Genomic DNA, 21,502 nt, shown 5'->3' with positions numbered 1-21,502 from the left:
TAAGTTCTAAAATTGCTGAGTCAGGGGCCTTTATTAATAGATTTCAAATGCCTTATATCCATATCTCCTTATGTTTAATCACTCTGATTTAACAAAAAATGAAAGATAAATTAATTTTCAAGAACCCTAACAGAGGGTCTGGTGTGTCAGAAAATGGTGCATGATTTGTTAATTTGTTTCGGTATTTAACTGTAAAAAAGTACCAATAATGTGTACTCGATTTTTAACATCTACCCATTTTCTGATCACTTCTTCCAATTCAGGGTTGCATGGGAGACGGAGACTATCCCAGGAAGCAAAAGGTGCAAGGCAGGATAACCCTGGATGGGACACAAGTCCATGGCGGTGCAGACAGACACAAACACAGACATACTGTACATGCACTCGCACCATGGTCACTTTTCCCAGAAGCTAATTAACCTACCAGCACATCTTCAGACTATGGAAAGAAACCAAAAGCACCTGGATGAAACCCATGCAAATATGGGGAGAACATACAAACTCCACACAGACAGCACTCCAGGTCTGGAATTGAACCCAGAGCCCCAGCAGAGTGAGGTAATATTGCTAAACCCTACGCTATCATGTTGTCCTTAATTTATTATATTAAAAAGGTATTACAGCTCTGGAATTACTACAGAACAGCACTTAGATATATTCTGCGACTTTACCTTACTCAACATCCTACACTGAACTTCAACTTGAGAACTGAACCTTTTCGTCTTCAACAGAGGGGACCTCATCCAAATATTCAAAGTCATCAAAGGCACAGACAAGGCCATCCCAGAGGCAGTGAAACACAAAGAGAACACAAGTGGAAACTATATGGAAGTGCATTTAAAACTGTGATGAGGAGGCCTTTCCTTACACAAAAGGTAGTGGGAGTGTGAAACAAACCATTCTCTTTTGGGTGGTGCTAGTATTCCAGCCATCAGCCATGAATTCTTACTAGTTTGTGTTCACCACCAATTGCTCATTCAGGTCTGGTCTTTGTGTGCTGCCATTTCGTCTACGTGTGTTATAACACAGGAGTTTCCAACTCTCAATAAAGCATTACAATTTGATATTTTAAATTTGAAAGCAAAGATGTTTTCACAATATTTTGAAAAACTGGTAAGGAAGTATACAGAAAATGTGAAGAGAAAAAAACATATAGGTTTTCTAATGGAAATATTGCACAGGTTTCATTTCCTTGATGTTCTAATAACTTTCACTGCTTTCTTGAGAGGCATGGGCCAACTTTACTAGTACCATCAAATAATGTAAATAGTATGAAGTTTTGATTATTCCGCATAAATTCTAAAATATCACATAAAGTTACAATTTTTTTTTTTACAAAAACTACAGGCTACTCAGTGAACACATCCCTCGGAATATCCACTGCCCATTTTGCAAAACATTAGGAAGTGTAATATTCATTTTAGGTTTAGATTTACTTTAATTTATGTCAGGGAGACAATATTCATTTTTAAAACAAGACATTGAAGACACAACTCAGTGAATTTACATATCTGATATTCGAAGATCAAACCTCCCTACAGTACTTTTTTTAAATTTTTTTATTAAATGTGTAAAGAATTTACAAATACAAATACAATCAGAGGATCAAATTAGGTACAAGAGAACAAACACAAACAGAAAAATAAACATTTAACCGCCAGAGGTAATAAGTAAGTTATATGATTAAATTGTATTTTTTACATATATCAAACCTCCCTACAGTACTAATACAGCAACTTCTCCTGAGTGACGTCAATTTCCTGAATCCGTAACTCCACCACCGCCCAGCTCCGTGACCCGGAACACCTCACAATTCCTGCTCAGTGACAGGAGGCAAAGCGGCGTGAAGATATTTTTTAAAACTTTTTTTATTGTAACAATAACAAAAAAAGTATGTACTAGAGTACATATAGCATCATCAAGGTCGTGAAACGTGCACCATTAAGCAGCGCGAATGAACCGGAAATGTTTGTAAACAGCCGAATTTCAATCAAAGTAAAAGTCATCAGTAACGAGAACAGCAGCGCTTAGCAAAGCGACAAGTAGCGGCAACACCTGCGTAGTGATTTTTCTCTCTTGTTCTTTCCTTCACCTGATGGTACCTTTGTTCTATTACGTTGTGACATTTGTATATTTGTATAAAATACCCCTGTTTGTTGTATTTCCCTTTTGTATTTAAAAAATAAAAACCTTAAAACAAACCTGCGTAGTAATTTCGTCTAGGTTACTTGTAACTTTTTAACATTCTCCGGAATTTTTCATGTTTTTTTGTATTGCAGATCACCTCTACTGATCTCTACATTTCTTTTCATTTACGCCCTCAAATCTGAAAAAGGTTCTGCAGCCGAAATGTTGTCTTTCTTTTTCTCTCAGCATGAACTAAACCTTTACCTGTTCCTTTGAAGCTGACCCAGAAAACTATTCTTTCATTTATACTCCTGTAAATTGTCATTCTCTTTAAACTGTTTTTCTCATAACCTGTTTTTTTCCCATACGATAAAAAGCGTTTTGAGATGTACACAGTTTTGTTTGGTCAGAAGCGACACTTGCCCCTGTCCAGCACTGTACCAATTTGCCAAGAGGAAGTGATATAAAAACACCAAAAACATTAGCAAGGAGGTAAAAACGACTGAAGACCGGTCATTTTCTATTAGCTGCGAGTCTCCGTATCGCATTCCACCCAGTTCTGAGGATGCACAAATTGTTGTTTTGCCAGAAATGCAACTTTACACTGTCCAGGAGTTTTAGCGTGTTTTAGAGGACTTTTATTGTGAACGGCACCGCAAATAGGAAGACAGCTCCAGCGCCTTCATGCCGCTAGCTGCACTCGGGCTGGCAGCAAGCGCCCGGTCACTCAGCAGTAGGCACAGCAGATGCACCTGTTTGTTTTTCGGACAGCGGGACTGGCGTAGCTGGCTCATTATTACCGCACGGTATGACTTAATGTTTTGTTTTTATGGTAATGGAAACTTTGTGAATCGACCATGTTCAGATTAGCAGGAAAATATCTAGAAGTAAACTGATGCCTCTCTGGCGGATCCGTTTAGCCTTTATTTGATCGGAGAGGAGGGGCGGTGCTGTAAATACTTGATTAGTCAACTGATGCGCTAATCTGTGCTGTCAGAGATGCCTTTAAACTTATTTTGCGACTTCTGCCTAGAAATCGTAAATGTCTGAAAGATGAGATTATTTCTAAAAAAAAGGAAATCGTGGAGTGAACGGGCAGCATGAAATTCTTTTCTTTCCGCGTTTATTTGGCTCAGCCTGAATCAACTATGGAAATAACAGTATTTCACAGTGGCGTACATAGGCGAAGCAGGGCAGTGCTTAGTGTTAATGTGGATAGTAATAATGATGTTAAACACGGTCGTTTGCCGTCTAACGTGGGATGCGTGATTGTGCTCTGCGTGTTTACACATGCACTTATAGTAGGAACGCTACTATGTTGAAGCTGTTGGCACTTTACCAGTTGACTGATGTTAAAACTGGAACTCTTAAGACGGTAAGACGTGTCAGCTCGTGTATTGCAAGTCCGGTATTTATGGAGAGTGGCATCAGGATGATTTCAGTTTCCTGCAACGCGAAGATCTGTAATTACGCTCTCGTTGTTCATGCTGTAGACCACTCGCACCCACAGGTGTTTTCCGTGTCGTGTCGGGTCCTGTCAGTGTTCCAGTGTCACGCAGATGTGGGTCTGCGCTGTTTGATCAACAGATGTCTACCGTGAACGTCACAGGCTGGTAAAAAGATTTTTAAATAAAACTGTACTTGAACAGAGCCATAAATGTGTTTTGAAGCTCAATATAACATTAATAGATTAATCATTTTTAATTAAAAATTGTTTTAAAAAGAATTCCACTTGTCATGAACCAGGCATTCAAGATGTCTCTGGATTTAAATATTAAAGGGTTAAATTATAACGCTAAATATTATAGAATGATTAAACAGCGTGCTATTAATGTTCTGGTTCCATAGACAGATATGGCACAGCTATATCAGCAGTGGAGTGATGCGGAAAAAATCACAAACATAAAATCTTTGAGAAAAATCTTTTCTGACAGCAGCCCTGGAAAATGGAGACGCCCGATAAATAAGGGGAGACGACGTGAGAGTGCCTGTATCACGAGCACAGTAAAAGCGCAGACCTTCACCGTCAGCCCTGTATAAGAAGGAATTCTGGGGAAGCGATTCTGAAAAAGACATGCAGCATATTGATCAGATTGTTCTGGACCAGGCATGTGATGGGCTGTGAAAAGCAGACATCAGAAGGATTAGAAAAGGCGATTAGACACAGAGAAAATCCAGTACGTGGCTAATCTGTTTTTATGAATTAGCTGTCTGTTCCATCATTTGTTTTCAAATAGTGTTTTGTAATATACAGAGAAGTAAGTACTGCATTCAAAATATTAATATTTCACAATAGTTAGGGCTGTAGGACACAGCACGGAACATCAGATTGAGCCTGACCCTTTCCTGGTATCTCACACACCTTATTTGTCAGCAGTGCAAATGATGCAGCACTGATTTCTCAGGCTTCTCCCAGAGCACTGGACTGTGTGACTGCAGGGTCCCTGGGGATGATGGTGCTGCATCCGTGAGCTGATGTGGTGTGTGTCTTCACAGGCTCAAGGATGCATTTAAGCCCTACGTCAGAGACCCAGGCCAAGATCAGCAGTAAGACTGCAGCCAAGATGGACACTTTCAGGTACTTTTAGGGGTGATGATGATAATGATGCCAGTGTGAGAGCTGAGTGTTTCTGCGATGTGTAGATCATGATACATGATTCTAATGATGGTTATTTAACCTTAGATGTTGAATGTTGTTGTCTGATCAGACAAAAGGCTTTGGGAGTCTGAAACAGGTGAATGAGATCCCCGGCTTGAACATCTACTATCAACCACATGAACTGTTTGGGTCAAATGGCCCATTGATGACCTTCCTCATGCTCCAGGTGTTCAACACGTCCCGAGGGCAGGTTCACACCTGGCTGCAGGATTCTGGTGCTCAGAGCTGGTCAGGTGTGGACTGATGTGTCGCCATGAGGAAAGACCTGATTCCTCACTGCTGGAGAACACAGTCTGTGCTCTTAGTTCTTCATTTGCTCTCACTTCTTCTTCCTTCTTGGTCACGGGTGTGAAGCAGGTGCTCGTTGCTCTGGGGTTTTTAGGGTATTGCCGCCTGGGACTGTATTTAGAGCTTCTTACCACATACATACGGAGTTTAGGGATTAGTAACTGGTAGGTGCTGTAGAAAGAAGAAAAAAATTGGAAAGATCAGTCCTAGTATTCAGGCTGGACCAATATAGAACTTTTTTGCCATTTTTTCCATATGTTATTATTTATATATAATATATATTATTATGTTTTGTGAGACTGTTCCTGAATTGATAAAAAAATTATAGCTGTCAATAATTTTCTGTTTATGCGCTTCCGATCACAGAAATAATCAGTTTGACTCACCAATGCAGTCCACGATCAGAGGAGTGAGGGTGCTCATAGTGTGCTCTGTGAAAGCACGTGTTTCTGCTCCTTTGCCTGGTCAGGCAGCGCGAGCTGTGGAGCCTACAGCAGAGCAAGCGCTCCTCGGAGACCACACTGGACACTCGCAGGCCCTGGCCAGTCACAGGGGCCACTCTTGCACGACAAGATGAGGGTGTACTGGTCAAGTTAAGTCCACCCAAGTTGGCATGTGTTGCCACTCCTTGTTGAATCCAAGTGACATTAGGATAGGTAGCCAGGGTTTGGCAGTGTAGGCAACAAGAAGATAACTTGCAGATACAAAATGGGAAACTGAGATAGAAGAGGCTACTGATGTAAACGACAGATGTGTGTGTTGATGCAGCTTCTGCTTATATCTTCTAGACAATGAGGAGAAGGAATAAAAAGGAAATCCTAAATATGTATGTAAGAATACATATTTAAATTTAAAAGTGCAGAATTTAAATCAAGGGATGTTATCTTCAATGCACTAGCATGGCTTAATTTAGAAAATTGTGTACAGTTTTGTTCGCCATGTTTTAGAAAAGATGTTGCTTCTGTGTAATCTGTCCAGAAAAGAGCAACCAGATACATTCCAGATCACAAAGAAATTTCCTACACTGATGGGCCGAAGGAACTAAATCTGTACAGTTTTGAACAGAGAAGACAATAAGCCAACCTGATACAAATGTTCAAAATCCTCAAAGACATTGACAACATCAGCCCAGTAGATTTCTTCCGAATAAACAATTAAACGCAAACCCTACATGAAGATACAGAGGCTGCAAGAGGAAACTACGAAGAAGTACATTTTAAACTGAGGACAGGAGGTATGTCTTCAGCCAGAGGGTTGTGGGAATGTAGAACATGTTACCCAGCCTTGTTGAAGCCCATACCCTGGCTTCTGTTAGGAAACAGCTGGATCCTTCAGTTAGGGACTAACAAAGAGACAAGATGAGCTGGGTGTCCTCCTCTTGTTTGTAACTGTTCATATTAACTTAATTATGTTTTATATTATTCACAAAATCTGCACCTCATCTGACAAATGTGCTGGGATTTTTCTAGTGGGAGCTGTCCTTGTATCTTTCTACATACATATGTCAGAATGCAGCTTGCAGTGCTCCCAATTATGGCAATTTGAGAAGATTGAGAATGTCACTATTGCATCCACTGGTCCTGACTAATGGAGACGGAGTTTGGCCAGCTGAACAGATCATGCAAGTTCAAATGGTCTGAAGTGGAGCTCAGACCCTCACCCTGCTCCTGGCCCCCTGATCTGAAGAATGCCTCTGTTGTGATATGTTCAGGAATGCTGGAAGCACCTTGTGACAGAATTATCCAGTGAACTGAGGGGATTAAAGCCCTTGTGAAAGAGGTATTTGTGGGTTTTGTGTAACAGTCTTTTTCTGGACATCTGAGCACTCCAAGCACAGTTTCAATTCATTAGCCAGGAGTTATGCCAATTAAGAACCAGAGCTCTGCTGTCACAGGGGAAAGCGGATTTTCTTCTTTGTGTGCTTCAGCTCCAGAGCTGTCCTGGAAGGAGTGGGGTGACGGGGGGGTGAGGAGTGAGCTGTACCGCAGGCCTGTGGCTGTCTGAGAGCTCTGGAAAGCTGTTGGATTGGTGCAGCCTTGGTCCCAGCAATCTGTTAGCTTTATTCTAGCAAAAGAAAACAAGTATGACGGGATAAATGGGCCACCTTGATCTTTTGCTTCACTTCTCTCTGCACCTATGTACCTAAAATCAGGGCATTATGACATCTATGAGTCCTGTTAATACAGTAAAAGCAAAATTTAACATCCTGATGGGGGAAGGGTGGTCTGTTAATGGTGATAGTCCGTTAAGTCATGACGCATATGCTACATCTATTTCATACACAGATACTACTCTCTGAATAATGTAATGTAGTTACCTTCTTTTAAAATGCAATTTTAAGCAAAGTAATTGTAAGAGAATCTAATTTTCCAATAAGAATTAAAGTAAACGTTAAGGTTGCCCAGTTTGGTATCATTTTGAACAATTCCATACTGTACTGGCCAAGCCAATGGATGCTGTGGCGAAAGTTATTCAGCTTGTTCTGATAACTCTTCAGTGACATTGAAAATAAGCCAAAGGTATCAAATTTAATTCAGACCGTTATTTACTTTGCCAATGCCTTTTTTAACCTGCTGACTTAATTTTAATGTATTGTGTGGCCTGACCACCACAGTGGACCAATAGCATGTTAAGAGGCTAGGTGGAGGATTGGGGCTAGACTGGGGCTAGAGGGGGATAGACCCCCTTTTGTCGTGATTTGGCTTGGAGAGCAAGACTGTTGGTGTTATAGAGTCCAACTCTTATGCACAAGACAAATCATTATTTGCCTCACTGGAATATTAACCCGATTAGAGCTCAAATGTCTCCTAACAATGGGCCAGTGATGCTGGAATCAGCCAGTGCCCAGCACAGACGCAGTCGCCAGCCTCTGGTCACCAAGGCCTCTCCGTCACGTGGGTTCCTGGAGATTTAAATAATCCTCCACTTGAGAGGCAGAACACCTTTTTAAGTTTTATTGTTGTTTTCACCAATTCATTTGAGGAGCACAATTGGACCTAAAGGAGAAGTGGGCTTGTTACTTCATTAGGAAGTTGGTCTTTTGGTGTTTTTCCTTCTGTCTTTTTGGTGGTCTTGCTGGGCCGGCCAGTCAAGGTGCTTGAGCTCCTCCCGTGCTGAAAGAAGGAGGACTTGTTCACCTGCTCTGAAACTTCAGACTACAGCTTTGTAAACTGCAAGAAATTACCTTTTGACTGAAGAACTTTGAAAAGGATTTTATTCTGGATGCAAAAGAAGTTCAAGAAAGAGAACAAGAAACTGTTGTCTGAATTGCAGTTGCTGATTCATACTGGAACCATTGATTGTAGCTCATTCATATATTTTTAAGAACTTAACACTGAACACTTGGACCAGTAATTTAATCATCTTTATTTTCATCGATCGGCTTGTTTTGCATTGCTACTGGTTTGCTGCCGCAATCGGATAGTCCTAGCAGAAGTGCCGGTAGGCAGTGTGTGATTGCGTGTGCAGCTTCACTGCCTGCTGCGGGTCTTGCCAGCTCGCCCTGACCGACCCAGCCTGCCAGCGGATGGAGGATGCGGAGGGGCTCCCGGGGCCGCGTGCCCGCTCCGACAGCATGGCCAGCACGGCCTCGGTGTCTACCAGTGGGCGGCTGCTCCTGCGGCAGCGCGTGGTGCAGCTCATGACCTGCGTGGAGGACCTGAGCTCCGACGAGGAGCTGCAGGAGGAGGTGTCTCGCACCCTGAATGAGGCTTTCCTGCTCTGCGGGAAGCGGGGCACCCGCGAGGAGGAGCGCTTCAGGTGCCTTGGCAGTGGCCATCTGCTCCCTGGCGTACTGGGGGGAGAGAGAGTGGTTTAACGCTCCTGAAATTCACATGTATTTCAGATAGTCCAGGCAAGGACCACCAGGGCAATGAGCACAAATTCCTCCTCCACTTCAGTACTCAGAATGCTTTAACTGATGTGATGCGAGAGGTGCAGACATACTAAAAAACAAAATGGGAAAGTCTCTAGTCAAATGTCTCAGTCATACATATCATACATTTACAGGCACATCACTGAGATTTTTCATAGTGAGGAGGGGATGGAGTAATGTGGTTTTCAGCTGGACTCTTGTTGGATGTTTTTTTTTAATTTCTGAGATGCTATTTATAGCCTTTGGAGACGCAGTGCAGCGATGTTCCTCTGAACCAATGCAATGCAAGTTGTCCATGTCTGGAATGTGTCCTTCTTTATGTACCAGCGGTGCTGTGGTTCTGCTCCTCTCTCTCAGGTTGCACATGGTCACCTGGAATGTGGGGACTGCTGCCCCCCCCAGCGACGTCAGCTCCCTGCTGGAACTGGACTCTGAGAAACCTGCTGACTTGTTTGTGATTGGGTAAGTGAGTGTCCAGCAGGTGGGACATCCTGCAAGAGGCTTCTTCCCGTCTACATTTATCTTTCATCACTTTCTACTGCAATTACAAAATCTGTTCTCCCTTTAAAGGAGTATTGCTTATTCGGTTTCTGCCATTCCTTTAAGAGCACTTTCTCTTGAGATCTGCTCCATGGTATTGTCAGCACCCTGCTTACAGGACTGTTGTGTGTGACAAATGGTCCTACTTCAAACAACAGTAAAACAGCTTGTTGTACAAAGCAAAATTAAATGCCACATAGAGACTCCATTGACATCAAAACATGCAACATCCTACCTTGAAATTCACACAATTTATTCTCTGTAATAACTATTTTAAAGCTCTGTTTTAGAGTGATGTGAGCCTCTACTTTATGTATCATTTTATGTTACCGTTTGACTTTTTTTAACACCAGCTATAAGGGCTACAGTTCTGTCACATGATAAAATATGCCAGTATCACAGTACAGTCATAGCTAACAATAAGAACTTTAAGTCACAGAATAAAAATTAAGTCCCAGTTAAAGACTAAAACAAAATAGAGCAGACATGTATGTTGCAGAAAATCCTTTCTTACTAAGAATTAGGAATATGTTTCTTACATATTCAGCCCAAGACATGCAGTACTGTACTCGTACCTCAACCACAGCTGCTGATGCCCGAGAAGAGAAGAATACCTCTGATCACTGCTCAGAAGGCAACAAAGTCCTCACACAGGTCCCTGGTGTGTCAGTTGACATCTGACATGTTCAGTCATGTTCGAAGCGGAAAATAAAGAAGCCCTGAAAGGCGTGTGCACCCATTCAGGAGCTGCCAGTGCAGAGTGCCCGCCTACAGCTGCACTCCGGCATGCTGGATGCGGGTGGCATAGGCTGGTATCTCTGGTGCCTTTGGCAGCTGTTCTGTGTTTTCTCTGCAGGCTGCAGGAAGTCAACTCCAGGCTTCTGAATTTTATTAATGACATGACGTTCGAGGACCCCTGGAGTCGCCTCCTGATGGACACGCTTGCCCCGCTGGGATATGTGAAGGTTCGGTCTTTTACTCTTCTCTGCAACGTCCGTCTCAGTTCACACCTTCTAGAGTTCTAGAGCTTCAAACATGAGCGTAAAAAACTGATGAAAGTAAAAATGAATTCCATGCCAGTTCTCTGTGTAGCACCATCTGTGCCTGCAAGTTAGGGAAAGCTATGATGCTGTAACAAAGCGGTCTTCTCCTCTCACACATGAAGACTTTGTTTCTTTTTCAAAATGCAAAAGCATAAAATTCCTGAACACTGACACTGCTGTAGGCTTGTGGCAAACTAAGAGCTGGTTAAAAGAGGTGCTACCATATTTAAAGAATTGTAGTTGAAGCTGTATCTCCAGTCAAGGCTGAAACTAATGGCATCTTGATGCAGGACCTTTTCATTGCAGTACTGGGCCAGGCTGCCATCCCATTCAGAGCTTCAGTGTCTTTCAGAGACGTGTGTGTGTGCTGTATCTCTCGCTGCTGACTTGGCCTTCCTGGACAATGGAAGGCATTGTCATCCACCTCATTAGGGGGCTGTTAATACAGTGAGAGGGCATGGTTTGTTTATCAAACAGAGTCTCATTTGTGGTCCAAACCAATTAATATTGTTAAGCCTTCATTTTTTATTAAACTTTTTATTCTCAGAGTGTCTGAACATGTATGTCTTTGTAGTGTCCCCTGTTATCTGGAAACCTCTGTTTGCTTGAGAGGAACAGTGGGATAATACTAGCTAACTTAGATCACACTAGAGTTCCCTGCAGTTCATACTGGCAGCACGTGGAGTTGCTCTTTTGCCTGTATGATCTCTCTCATTCCCCTGTCTTCTGAATGAACCTGTCGACCCTAAAGTGCTGAAGCCCTGTACACAGTACAGAATGGGTCCTGAATAGCTGACAGGTGCCCAGGAGATTCGTCTGTCATTAAGAACATTTTCTCCAAAGGGACCACTTCCTTTCAATATCCACTCTAGATCCGTTTGCTTTATTTCTGGACAGGTTAGAATCCGCAAAGCAGTTAGTGAGAAGCAGAGCACATGCTGTCTCATAACAGAAATGTTCAGGCTATTAGTTGGGAACCAATGATAAAGCCAATTTATAATAATAGATTTTCACACATATTTATCCCCTTTCATACTAAAGGAGACCCATTTCCTCCTCCACCCTGGGTGATGCTCAGCATCTGCTCTGCAGGAGCAGATCCAGGCCAGGAGTGAGGAACTGCTGCACCGGGGGGAACTTTAGGGAGGCCAGACTGTTTGAGCACAGTGACATTTAGCCAGATCACAGGGGTGCATACTCCTGTTTGTGTGAGTAGTGCCCTGGAATCTTTCGTGACCAAGTGGCCATGTTGTGCTGTGACTCAATGAATGGCCAATGGCCAGTTGTTCGCTTAGCTGTTTCATGTTGAGCCCATAACTTCATATACATTTGTCTTGAAAATAAATATTTTCTCTTCACCTCACTTTTTGATTAATAGCTTTGATTTCAGAATGGAGGCAAGCTCATTGGCTCCCAACCCTGTCCGTCCCTTCTCTTGCAGCTGATATCCATCCGCATGCAGGGACTCCTGTTGCTCCTCTTTGCCAAGCAAGCGCACATCACCTTCATCCGGGACATCCAGGCCAGCTACACCCGCACCGGCATCTACGGATACTGGGTAGGAAAGAGAGCGATTCCTGCCTTCAGGCACCAGCAAATGATAAAACCAAGTTAAAACTGAAACAATATAAAAAATCAAAATTTTCTGCCATGCTTATAAGTAATCTGGTGTCCAGTTCTACAACTCAACTCATGAGTTTGATGCAGATGAACAGAAGGGGAGGTGAAGGGCTGCCTGCTGACTGCAGCTGTCTTTCCAGCATGCTGTTCAGCAGTATTGCATGTTTACCACGAGTCTTAAAAATGTTGAGTTGGGAATTGTCTTGGCCAGAAACCGCAGCCAGTGTACTCATTCATATTAACAGTGGTGAAGCAAAATCTCAGAGGTCAAAATGAAATATGCAGTGCACATTTGTACATCATACCTTGAGATTTTCAGAAATGCGTTGGTAACACAAACAGAATGATGGGATACTTTCTTATAATTCCTCTGTGTCTTGTGTATTATACCTATGTGCTTCAGCCTGGGATTTCTGTTTATTAAAACATTTAATTTTCAAGTACATTTCTCGAGTTCTGCAGTGCAGTGTTGACTAAATCCTTGTTAACCAGCTTGTCTGCTAGCTGCTGGAACAAAGCCCTGCCTGGTTGCACTGAGTATTGAGAACTGTCGATTTGCCTTCAACAGGGGAATAAAGGAGGTGTGTCTGTCCGCATGTCTTTCTATGGTCACTTGATCTGTTTCCTCAACTGCCACCTGATGGCACATATGGAGAACGCCAGTCAGCGTGTGGACGAGATTGAGCACATCCTGGAAACGCATGCATTTGACACGGACAATGTGCCAAACATTCTCGACCACAAGTAAGAAATAGGGCTTTCAGTGAGGGGCTGTTGCATTATAAGCTGGACATGTCTTCTCATAGTGGTGCTTGACTAAGGTGACACTTGGGAAGTAGGTGGTCTGTGTGGTGGCACCTGATTTCTGGGTTACAGTAAGTGAGGGGGGATACTCGTCAATTATAAACTGAAAGGAAAAGGAATGGAAACTTGAACACTAAGTTTTTGTAGCATTTTCTAAAGTTCTCTGTCTTTGTCTTGGCTAGGGTGGTCTTCTGGTTTGGAGATCTGAATTTTCGCATTGCAGATCATGGCATGCACTTCATGAGAGAGGCCATCAACAACAAGCGCTTCCATTTACTCTGGGAGAAGGACCAGGTTAGCAGCACTTGCTCAGAGGTGGGCTGTGTCTTACGGACACTGCGCTCAGACACTGAGTCCAGACGCAGGCTTCTGACACTGTGAGACCGACTAGAAATGTCAGGAATTTGGACTCTGTTGTTCTCCGGTATAACATTGTCTCCTAAGGTATTGGGTATTAAACAGGACTGGATTAGAGGAGAAGGTTTTCTTTAGATATTGTGATGGGATTTGGGGATTTTCTTTAGGGCCATGTGAGTTTTGACCAAGCCAATTATTGAATAACGCTAGTACTGGCTACATCTCCAGGCTGGTAGTTTGGGAATGTGTTGGTCTCTGTGTGTTTTGTATTTCAAACTGATCTGTCTTTTTGTAGCTGAACATGGCAAAAAAGAAGGAGGCCTTCCTGAGGGAGTTCCAAGAGGGCCCTTTGCGATTCAAGCCCACTTACAAGTATGACCTGCACTCGGAGACTTATGACACCAGGTAGGCTGAGGGCATTGCTGAGCTACGGGTGTATCTGTATACCTGCTGTAGATGTGCTGATAAGACACAGTTACAACTTGACGTCAGTTTTCCCTTATTCATTCAGTGTCATTTAACTGCCTCTGTAAGCTTTTGTCTGTAGATATTGCCACCTATTGGCATTATAAAACTTGTTTAAATTCTAAATTGAGAGTACAATCTGCCTTTTAAATCTATTGAGCTACTAGTTCCAGTCTTATAGAAACACAACAAAATCATAGTGTTTGTATGAGCTAGCAAGCTGCACTAGGTGGTGCTATAATTTTCTTTGTTTCCTCCCATGAGTGATCTGACTGATCACAGCAATGATTCATCTCATGCACTATCAAATTCTATTGCTTTTTTTCTAGCAACTTTCTTCCTTCCTTCTTTAATCATCTAACTGGAGTTTACACAAAAATGAGTCTCAGAGTGATCTAGCACAAACTAGAGCTTGGATTTATCAGCACACAGAGGATATAGATGTGAATCTTACTGATCAAGTTTTGGGGGGAAGTCAGGAAGAAAAAGACCAGTCCCTGAAAGTTTACAGCAGTTCTGTGTTGGGTTCTGTGCGTCGTCCCCATGCACTGCTATAAACTGGGATAGAAACCACATAATGTGTCATCTGCAATGTCTGGTGTATTGTACAATAAGTAGGACCCTAGCCATGATGTTATTTGACAGTTCTCAACAGGGAAGCACATTGTCTCATGTTTCACTTGATGTATTTTATACAAACCTCTCTATATTACACACCTCTGTCCTAGTTTGATGCCCTGTAACGTAGCCGTGTCTTGCATCTATTCCTGGATAACAGCACAGCCTCAGTAACCCCTAGAATGCACTCATCTCATGTCAGTGCATCACGATGATCAGAGGCCTCAACGTCATACCTGGGCTGTCTCTAGGACAATGGCTGTTTATGCTGTGCCTGCTGGCATAGAGAAAAATGTCTAAGGCAGTTTACATTCCATCCATCCATTTTCTGAGTGCCTCATCTAATTTAGGGTTGCATGGGAGCTGGATCCTATCCCAGCAAGCAATGGGTGCAAGGCAGTTACACCGTGGACAGGACGCGACTCCATCACAGGACACACACAGACACACACAGTCACACAGTTTTCCTAGTTTGGGCCAGTTTTCCCAGAAGCTAATTAACTTTCCAGTATGTTTTTGGACTGTAAGGGGAAACCAGAGCACCTGGAGGAAACCCACATGAACACGGGGAGAACATACAGACTCCACACAGACAGCATTCCAGGGATTGAACACAGAGCCCCAGTGCTCTGAGGAACCAATACTAACAACTGCGCCACTATGCAGCCCTAGTTTACATTCTTTTAGATTTTTATTTGCGCAGTTTTTTTCTGCTGCAAGTCTCAGCTTCCACAAACGTGCTACCTACCAAGCACACAGATTTAGCCATTATCTATTCTATATCTTTAAAAAAACATAAATATATTGTATCTACTTATTTTATGTCAACAGGGATTCTGGGTTTGCCAGAGTAATTCAGTGTGCGTTCCTATAACAACTTTGCTTGAAAGCAAGGGCATACACTAATCTGCTGTCAGGACAATCTGACAGCAATGGACACTCAGATGCAAGGTTTCTTTAAATGTGATTTCTCTCTGTTAGGGATGTGTTCTTGGCTTTTTATTTCTGAGTGTTAGTTTTTTTAAACTTCAATGCTGTTGTTTACAGTTCGGGTGGCCGATCAACCTTAGCCCTGTTAGGGAACCAGATGAAGTGTTTCTTCAAATATTATCAATGTTGATGGGTAATAGGGACAATACAGCTTTGAAAATTAGTACAATAGTAGAACCTCGTTATTCTCATATCTGGAGCCCTGGATTTAAGGGATGACTTGTGAAGTAGGTGCTCAGAAAAAAATCAATTGGTCATTTTGAACTTACATCCAAAGTTTTTAAAGTTGTATTCCTACTGCTCCAATTGTGAGACCCTGGCCTCTGATAAAATATTCACTTGTGTTCTTTTTGCAGGGAGCAGAAGACGTGGTTGGGTTTTAAGTAAGAGTTAAAAAGTTCTCCTTGAATCCCTCTCATATCTCTGTGGACTTTACACAGTGCATTTTGTGCTAAAGTAGAAAACCAGTTCAATTTTTTTGGTAGACCAGCAGGAAATACTGAACCCCAGGAACACTGCCCATAGAATGAAAGGCTCCACAGGACCCAGAAAGACCTTCTCAGTCCCTTTAAAGGGCAATGGTACATTGCCTTGGTGTTTACTTCAGTGCAGAGGTTGCAGTTGTTTTGCTGTCCTTTGGGTGGATTTGTGCAGCTGCAGTAGCTCCTGCTCAGCTGACCATGTGGTGACCAACACCTTTAATTCAGCTTTTTTATTGCATTATATAAGCAGACACTGTACTGAAGTATGCCTTCAGAAAAACAAAATTAAAATAAAATTATGAGGGAAATAATCCAGTTAAAATCAGAAATATAGTTCAAAGCCTTTTATAAAGCAGTGTGTTAAATTTAAATAATTTAGTGATTAAAATAATTATTGTTTGCCTTACAGTTGGATAAATTTTAGACCCTTATAATATTACTACTTTTAATAATGATCTTGAGAGTATCTCTTTCGCATAGGGAGCATGTGGTGCTATGTGGCAGTATTCTTAGGTATAGAATGAGCCTTTCTGATTCCAAACTAACCTTCGCACCCTCCTTTTCCCACTCCAAGAGGGGTAGTTAGCACCCTCACTTGTCCCTGTTATCCTCTTTTGGGATGGAAATGTGTTTTTCATAAGGCACCCTTTTGCTAAAAGAATAGAACAGCTGTTTCTATCAGTTAGTGTGCATGTCATTTTCTGCTTGCACTAATAGTGGTCACGACCAGAATGTGCCTGCATCACCAAGCCAGATGGGGGGAACTATCTAAATGCATGAATGATGGGTTGACAACCAGTCAGAAACACTGGTTTCAGGCTATATTCAGAAGAAAATTGGTAATAATTTAGTCTTAGTTTGCAGAATTTTCATACAAGGATAAGAAACTTTGACGTTCATTCAAGTCTTCCCAGACGTTCCCAGACATTACCAGCCATCCCTGCACTCTCAAATGCCCCCTGTTCCTGTTGACAGTGGTAAGAAAAGGAAGCCAGCCTGGACGGATCGGATACTGTGGCGGGTGATGAGTAGTGACCAGGATGCTGCCGAAGAGGCGGAGACTAATGTGAAAGGGGAGGAGCAAGAGGAGGAATCGAAAGGGGAGGAGCAAACACAAGTGAAGGAGTTGGTATCTCCAGTCAAGGTGACTCTAGACTCCTACACCAGTCACATGAGCTATGGCATTAGCGACCACAAACCAGTCACCGGCACTTTCATTCTGGAGGTGAGAATCTGATTTTAAGGGCTACTTGCAAAATTTGAGATCACCATGATAAGAGAAAAATCTAAGAGCATAAATGGCTTATTCTTGCTTATTCAGTTGCTAACTGCCTAATGGCCCAGGGATCTTCAGCCATTTCTTTAAATCCCAGAATCGCTGGATATTTTTATTTAGACACCCACATCTCTTTAAAATCCTTCTATTTTCCAGTTGTAAGTCCACTTTCTAGTCATTTAATAAAACACCCCAAAATGTTTAACATCACTTTATTAACCCTTACAATTTCTTGCATTAGGAATTATCTTTTCGCATACCCCAGCTTGCTCTCCATGAGACATACAGACACACAGATAGGGAGAGAGCCTGGGGTCAGAGCACAGGGTCTGCCATTGTACGGCGCCCCTGGAGCAGTTCGGGTTAAGGGCCTTGCTCAGGAGCCCAACGGAGTAGGATTCCTCTGCCGGCTGCAGGATTTGAACCGGCAACCTTCTAGCCACAGGCGCAGATCCTTAGCCACAGAGCCACCACTCCGCCCCATCCTAATACATTGTTGGATTAGTCTAAGAAATTATCCTGTCTGTGATGCTTTTATGGGTGTGTAGTTATTCTACATTGTCTTGAAAAATAAAACTTTGCAAGGCCCCAGCAGAGCTTTGAATCTCCTGGTCACACTGTGACATTATTTCAGAAACCTTTTTCGTCCAATTCCTACAGAGTTGCTAATCCCTTAATACTTTACACGAGCTACTGATAAATTAAATGTCTTGTCATTGCATGTAAGAAGTTTACTGTAAACTAGGGGGACTGTCAGCCTGAAGGAGGTAGCAGAACACTTACAGATTTGGTGTGTCTCCAACCCCAGCTGAAGAAGATGTTCCAGACCCCGCTGGTGCAGCTGTGCGCGGAGGGCGAGTGGAGCGCTGACCAAGATGCTCTCATCACCTACAGCATCCTGGAGCCCTTCTCCAGCAGCACCTGGGACTGGATCGGGCTCTACAAGGTCAGCCCTCAGCTCATCCTGGGCACAGGCTGCTTGTGCTCTGTTCATCATTCCATGGCTTAACCAGCGCTTGTACATTACACTTCATGAGGAATAATGACCCCGATAATTAGATGTGTTTGAGGATGTTTATTTTGGGTACTTGGGTAGAATGAGACTGGGTTTAACAGCCAGCTGACCACAGGACATGAAGAGTTGGACCCCAGCAGGGAGAGGAGTGGACCAAGGGGCAGTTGCATAGGAGGACAGGGGCGAAATGAGATAAGAGGGGTTTGTGTATGACACACACAGCTTTTGAGAAAGGGTGTCAAGATCGATTATGTTTTAGAACAGCTCTATTGTTGTCACACCTCCCGAACTTCAGTTTAAGACCGTTAAACAGGGAAGCTTGATATTGAATTTCCGAAGGACAATAAAGTGAATTATCATTTAAATTTTTTACTGTCTTTGAGAGGAAAGTTGCAAATCAGTGCATTGTATTAGTGGAGGGAGGGCTGCACTAGAAACGGCAGGTGCCAGAACTGAGATGTCGCCCCTACAGGTGGGCTTCAGGAGCTACAGCGATTACGTCACTTATGTGTGGGTGAAGGATGATGAAGTGCAGTACAACGAAGAGGCTGTCCAGGTAATCACCTGCTTGCCCATGGTAACTTTGCTAAATGTAATGACCTCTGTACTAATAAAACAATTACAGTGCAGCAACATGTATCCAACTGCCTGGGTATCAGTTGAGCCTGACTTAAACAACAACAACAAAAAAGTTTTGATTTAAAAGTAAGAGAATTCACGTAACATTAATTAGAATTACATTTACTCTACTGCTGTGCAAGTTAGAATGTAAGGATGAAATGGACACTCCATGCAAATCGTTTCAAGAAAACACTTGAAATATACATTAAGCATTCAAACTGGAATTGACATTAGATAGCCTCAGTCTTTAAGATGTAATTAATAATTTATTTGAAATCTTTACTATTGTCATTCTAACAAATCAACAAAGCATCCACTGCGCAGGACCTTACCAGTCTCTTTTGGAAATGCTGTGTTGCTTCTGACCATTCCCTCACTGTGTTTTATACACCATATACAGGCACACTGTGAAGGTCATTGTCTCTGATTTACCTGTGGTGGTTTGTCTCCTGTGCAGGTGTATGTGGGCATGAATGAGATCCCGGTGCTGGGGGGAGAGTTCGTGCTGTGCTACTACAGCAGTAACTTGCAGTGCATCATTGGGATCAGTGCCCCTTTCCAGGTGAGATCCATCCTCTCCTCTCTGCTCATCACCACACAGACAGGTCAAGGTCAGAATTCCTGACGTCGTATGCATTGCCTTTGCAGTCATTTAAAGCTTCTTTTAAAAATATGATCCAATGAGACCCTACAGTAGCTTAAACAGGACAGTGATGCCCTGCAGTTCATCCTTGGTTTGCACACATGGGCTGTGGCATTAGCCTCGTGGTTGACGAGAGCCTGTGTGTTTCAAAATATTCATTACTTGTTTTAGATTTCTTTATATAAACGTAGCAAATTTAAATTTAGAAATTCATGGACATAAGACATTTCTTTAACACTCCATGATTCCTGACTAAAATGAAACTTGGTCTCCTTAAGGAGTTCTGAGCCTGTGCAGTCTTGCCGGCTTGGACTGTGTCTAATGTGTGAATGTATGTTCTGCTCAGATCCACGAGTCTAAGGTTGCCATAGAAGAGGGACTGGCCTCGGAGAACATCGGTGGTCTGGAAAATGCAACCAGCTTGAATTCCAACCAAGATTTCTGAGAACCCTTCCCCTACTTTACTAGAGATCTGTCCTGTTTTTGTCAGCTAAGCCACTCACCCCAAATCTCAGTGCTCGAATGGTGTCTTCTTCCCTCACACCATCACAGCGCACTCTCTCCGTGTATGTACACTACAGGACGGCACAGTCTGAAAAGGCCTGAATAGGGTCCAGCATGTCTGTTTCAGGGGCACAGCACTGCCACTGACTGGCTCCACATGAGGCTTGGGAAGAGTCTTCTCTGGTGCTTCTGTGAGCTTCTGAGCTCCTCCTCCTAATGCACCATAATGTTATTTGATGAATGCATTGTGAATGAATATTTTGGCAATGAGTGTGTATATAAATGCTTCAGAGACATTCATTATAAATAGTACATACACATCAATTCTGAAGAAGGAATACTTGTTAATTGAAAACTGATTTCAGCCTCCTTCAGGTAAGATTTTAGCTGGGAGGAGACATTCTTACCACTCCCCACATACATTCACCAGTGCCGGGAGGCATTGTCACAACCACAGAACACCATGGCATTCTGGGAGTGGGAGGGGGGATGACGTGGTTGCACTGTTCAAGCGGGAGGGGTGTAACCTCAGGGTTTTTCCAGGGGTTTTTATTCACCTGAAAATAGCCTCCAGATTATTTTAGATCCCAGATCTCATGCCTCACCTTTGTTTGCATTCCCCATGAATTACCTTCAAAATCTTTACTTTTGTTTTTAAAATGTAGAATATAAGAGACACTGATTCCAAATTGCAAAATACAAAATTTGTGTTTCTTAAAGTTTTGTTTTCCAATGCCCTTTTCAGTTACAGGCATAAACTGATGTTCCCTTCTTTCAAAAGCATTTCATTTCAGGGTCTTTGTTTTAATCCTGTTAAGATTGAAGAATGTGATCTACTTAAACATAGAGAAGAAAGAATGACTATCGTGTTGCACAGTTTTATTTAATTTTATCTTTAGATATATGTCACTTCGTGCAAAATTATATTATTTTAAATGTATTGCTAACATGCTGTTGAGTGGATATCTTAACATGTTCAGTCATCCTTGCTGTACTGTCTGCAGTGATGGAGTATGAGTGTAAGAGAGTTTCTTGAGGAGTCTGGAGCCACAGGACACAGGCTCTCAGGCTGCCACTCGCCACTTAATGCTTCCAAATGCACAGAGGAGTCACAGCAGAGTTACATTTTACAATATTGAGGGCCTGTCTTTTTGTTTTAAATGTTTTTTTCTAATCTCTATTTATATATATATTGCTGTAATGTACTTAAAATGCTTTCTAGTGTGCAATGTTGATCTGTAATGTTCCTATATGGGAAAACCAGAAGTGCTCTATTTTCATAGTGACAAATGCTAATAAAAATGTTTTATTATTCTAAATTGTATCTGTCTTGTGTTAGCTCTTCTTAATTTTTAAGCTTTTCTTTTAAAAAATGTTTTTCATACAATTTCTTGCAGACATTAACTATAATACCTTTTGTTTGTTAAACCTTTTTTATGAATCCCCTCTTGCTAGTGGCATTACAGATTTCTTATTAAAACTAGTTTAAGATGCAGGGGGTGGTATGTTTTGTCTGTATCTGCCACCTGTTTAATACAGAGCTCCTAGTGCTGTTTTTATTCCTGGTTTCCTTCAC

The 21,502-nt window shown here is 42.3% G+C and overlaps 1 protein-coding gene across 5 annotated transcripts; it reads left to right on the top strand.

Moving 5' to 3' along the window:
* Nucleotides 1–2,792: 2,792 nt before the first annotated feature.
* Nucleotides 2,793–21,245, top strand: LOC148814065 (inositol polyphosphate 5-phosphatase K-like). Of its 5 annotated transcripts, XM_088907013.1 has the most exons (14): nt 3,670–3,740; nt 4,624–4,705; nt 9,306–9,410; nt 10,345–10,453; nt 11,973–12,089; nt 12,720–12,895; nt 13,138–13,249; nt 13,608–13,717; nt 15,742–15,768; nt 16,843–17,092; nt 17,952–18,089; nt 18,631–18,714; nt 19,237–19,341; nt 19,769–21,245. In XM_088907013.1, the coding sequence occupies exons 2-14, from the start codon at nt 4,632–4,634 to the stop codon at nt 19,865–19,867; spliced, it is 1,506 nt and encodes a 501-aa protein (XP_088763139.1). In that variant the 5' UTR covers nt 3,670–3,740; nt 4,624–4,631; the 3' UTR covers nt 19,868–21,245. The 5 variants fall into 5 exon arrangements, with proteins under 5 accessions (XP_088763141.1, XP_088763140.1, XP_088763142.1 ...); XM_088907015.1 differs by lacking the exons at nt 3,670–3,740; nt 15,742–15,768 and adding an exon at nt 2,793–2,933 and having other exon boundaries at nt 16,843–17,011; XM_088907014.1 differs by lacking the exons at nt 3,670–3,740; nt 15,742–15,768 and adding an exon at nt 2,793–2,933.
* The last annotated feature ends 257 nt before the right edge of the window (nt 21,246–21,502 follow it).

Source organism: Atractosteus spatula, chromosome 27, assembly GCF_055471065.1.
Source record: "Atractosteus spatula isolate fAtrSpa1 chromosome 27, fAtrSpa1.hap1, whole genome shotgun sequence".
NCBI classification, from domain to species: domain Eukaryota; kingdom Metazoa; phylum Chordata; class Actinopteri; order Semionotiformes; family Lepisosteidae; genus Atractosteus; species Atractosteus spatula.
The sequence above is the reverse complement of the archived record's forward strand: the minus strand, read 5'-3'. Positions and strand labels throughout refer to the sequence as shown.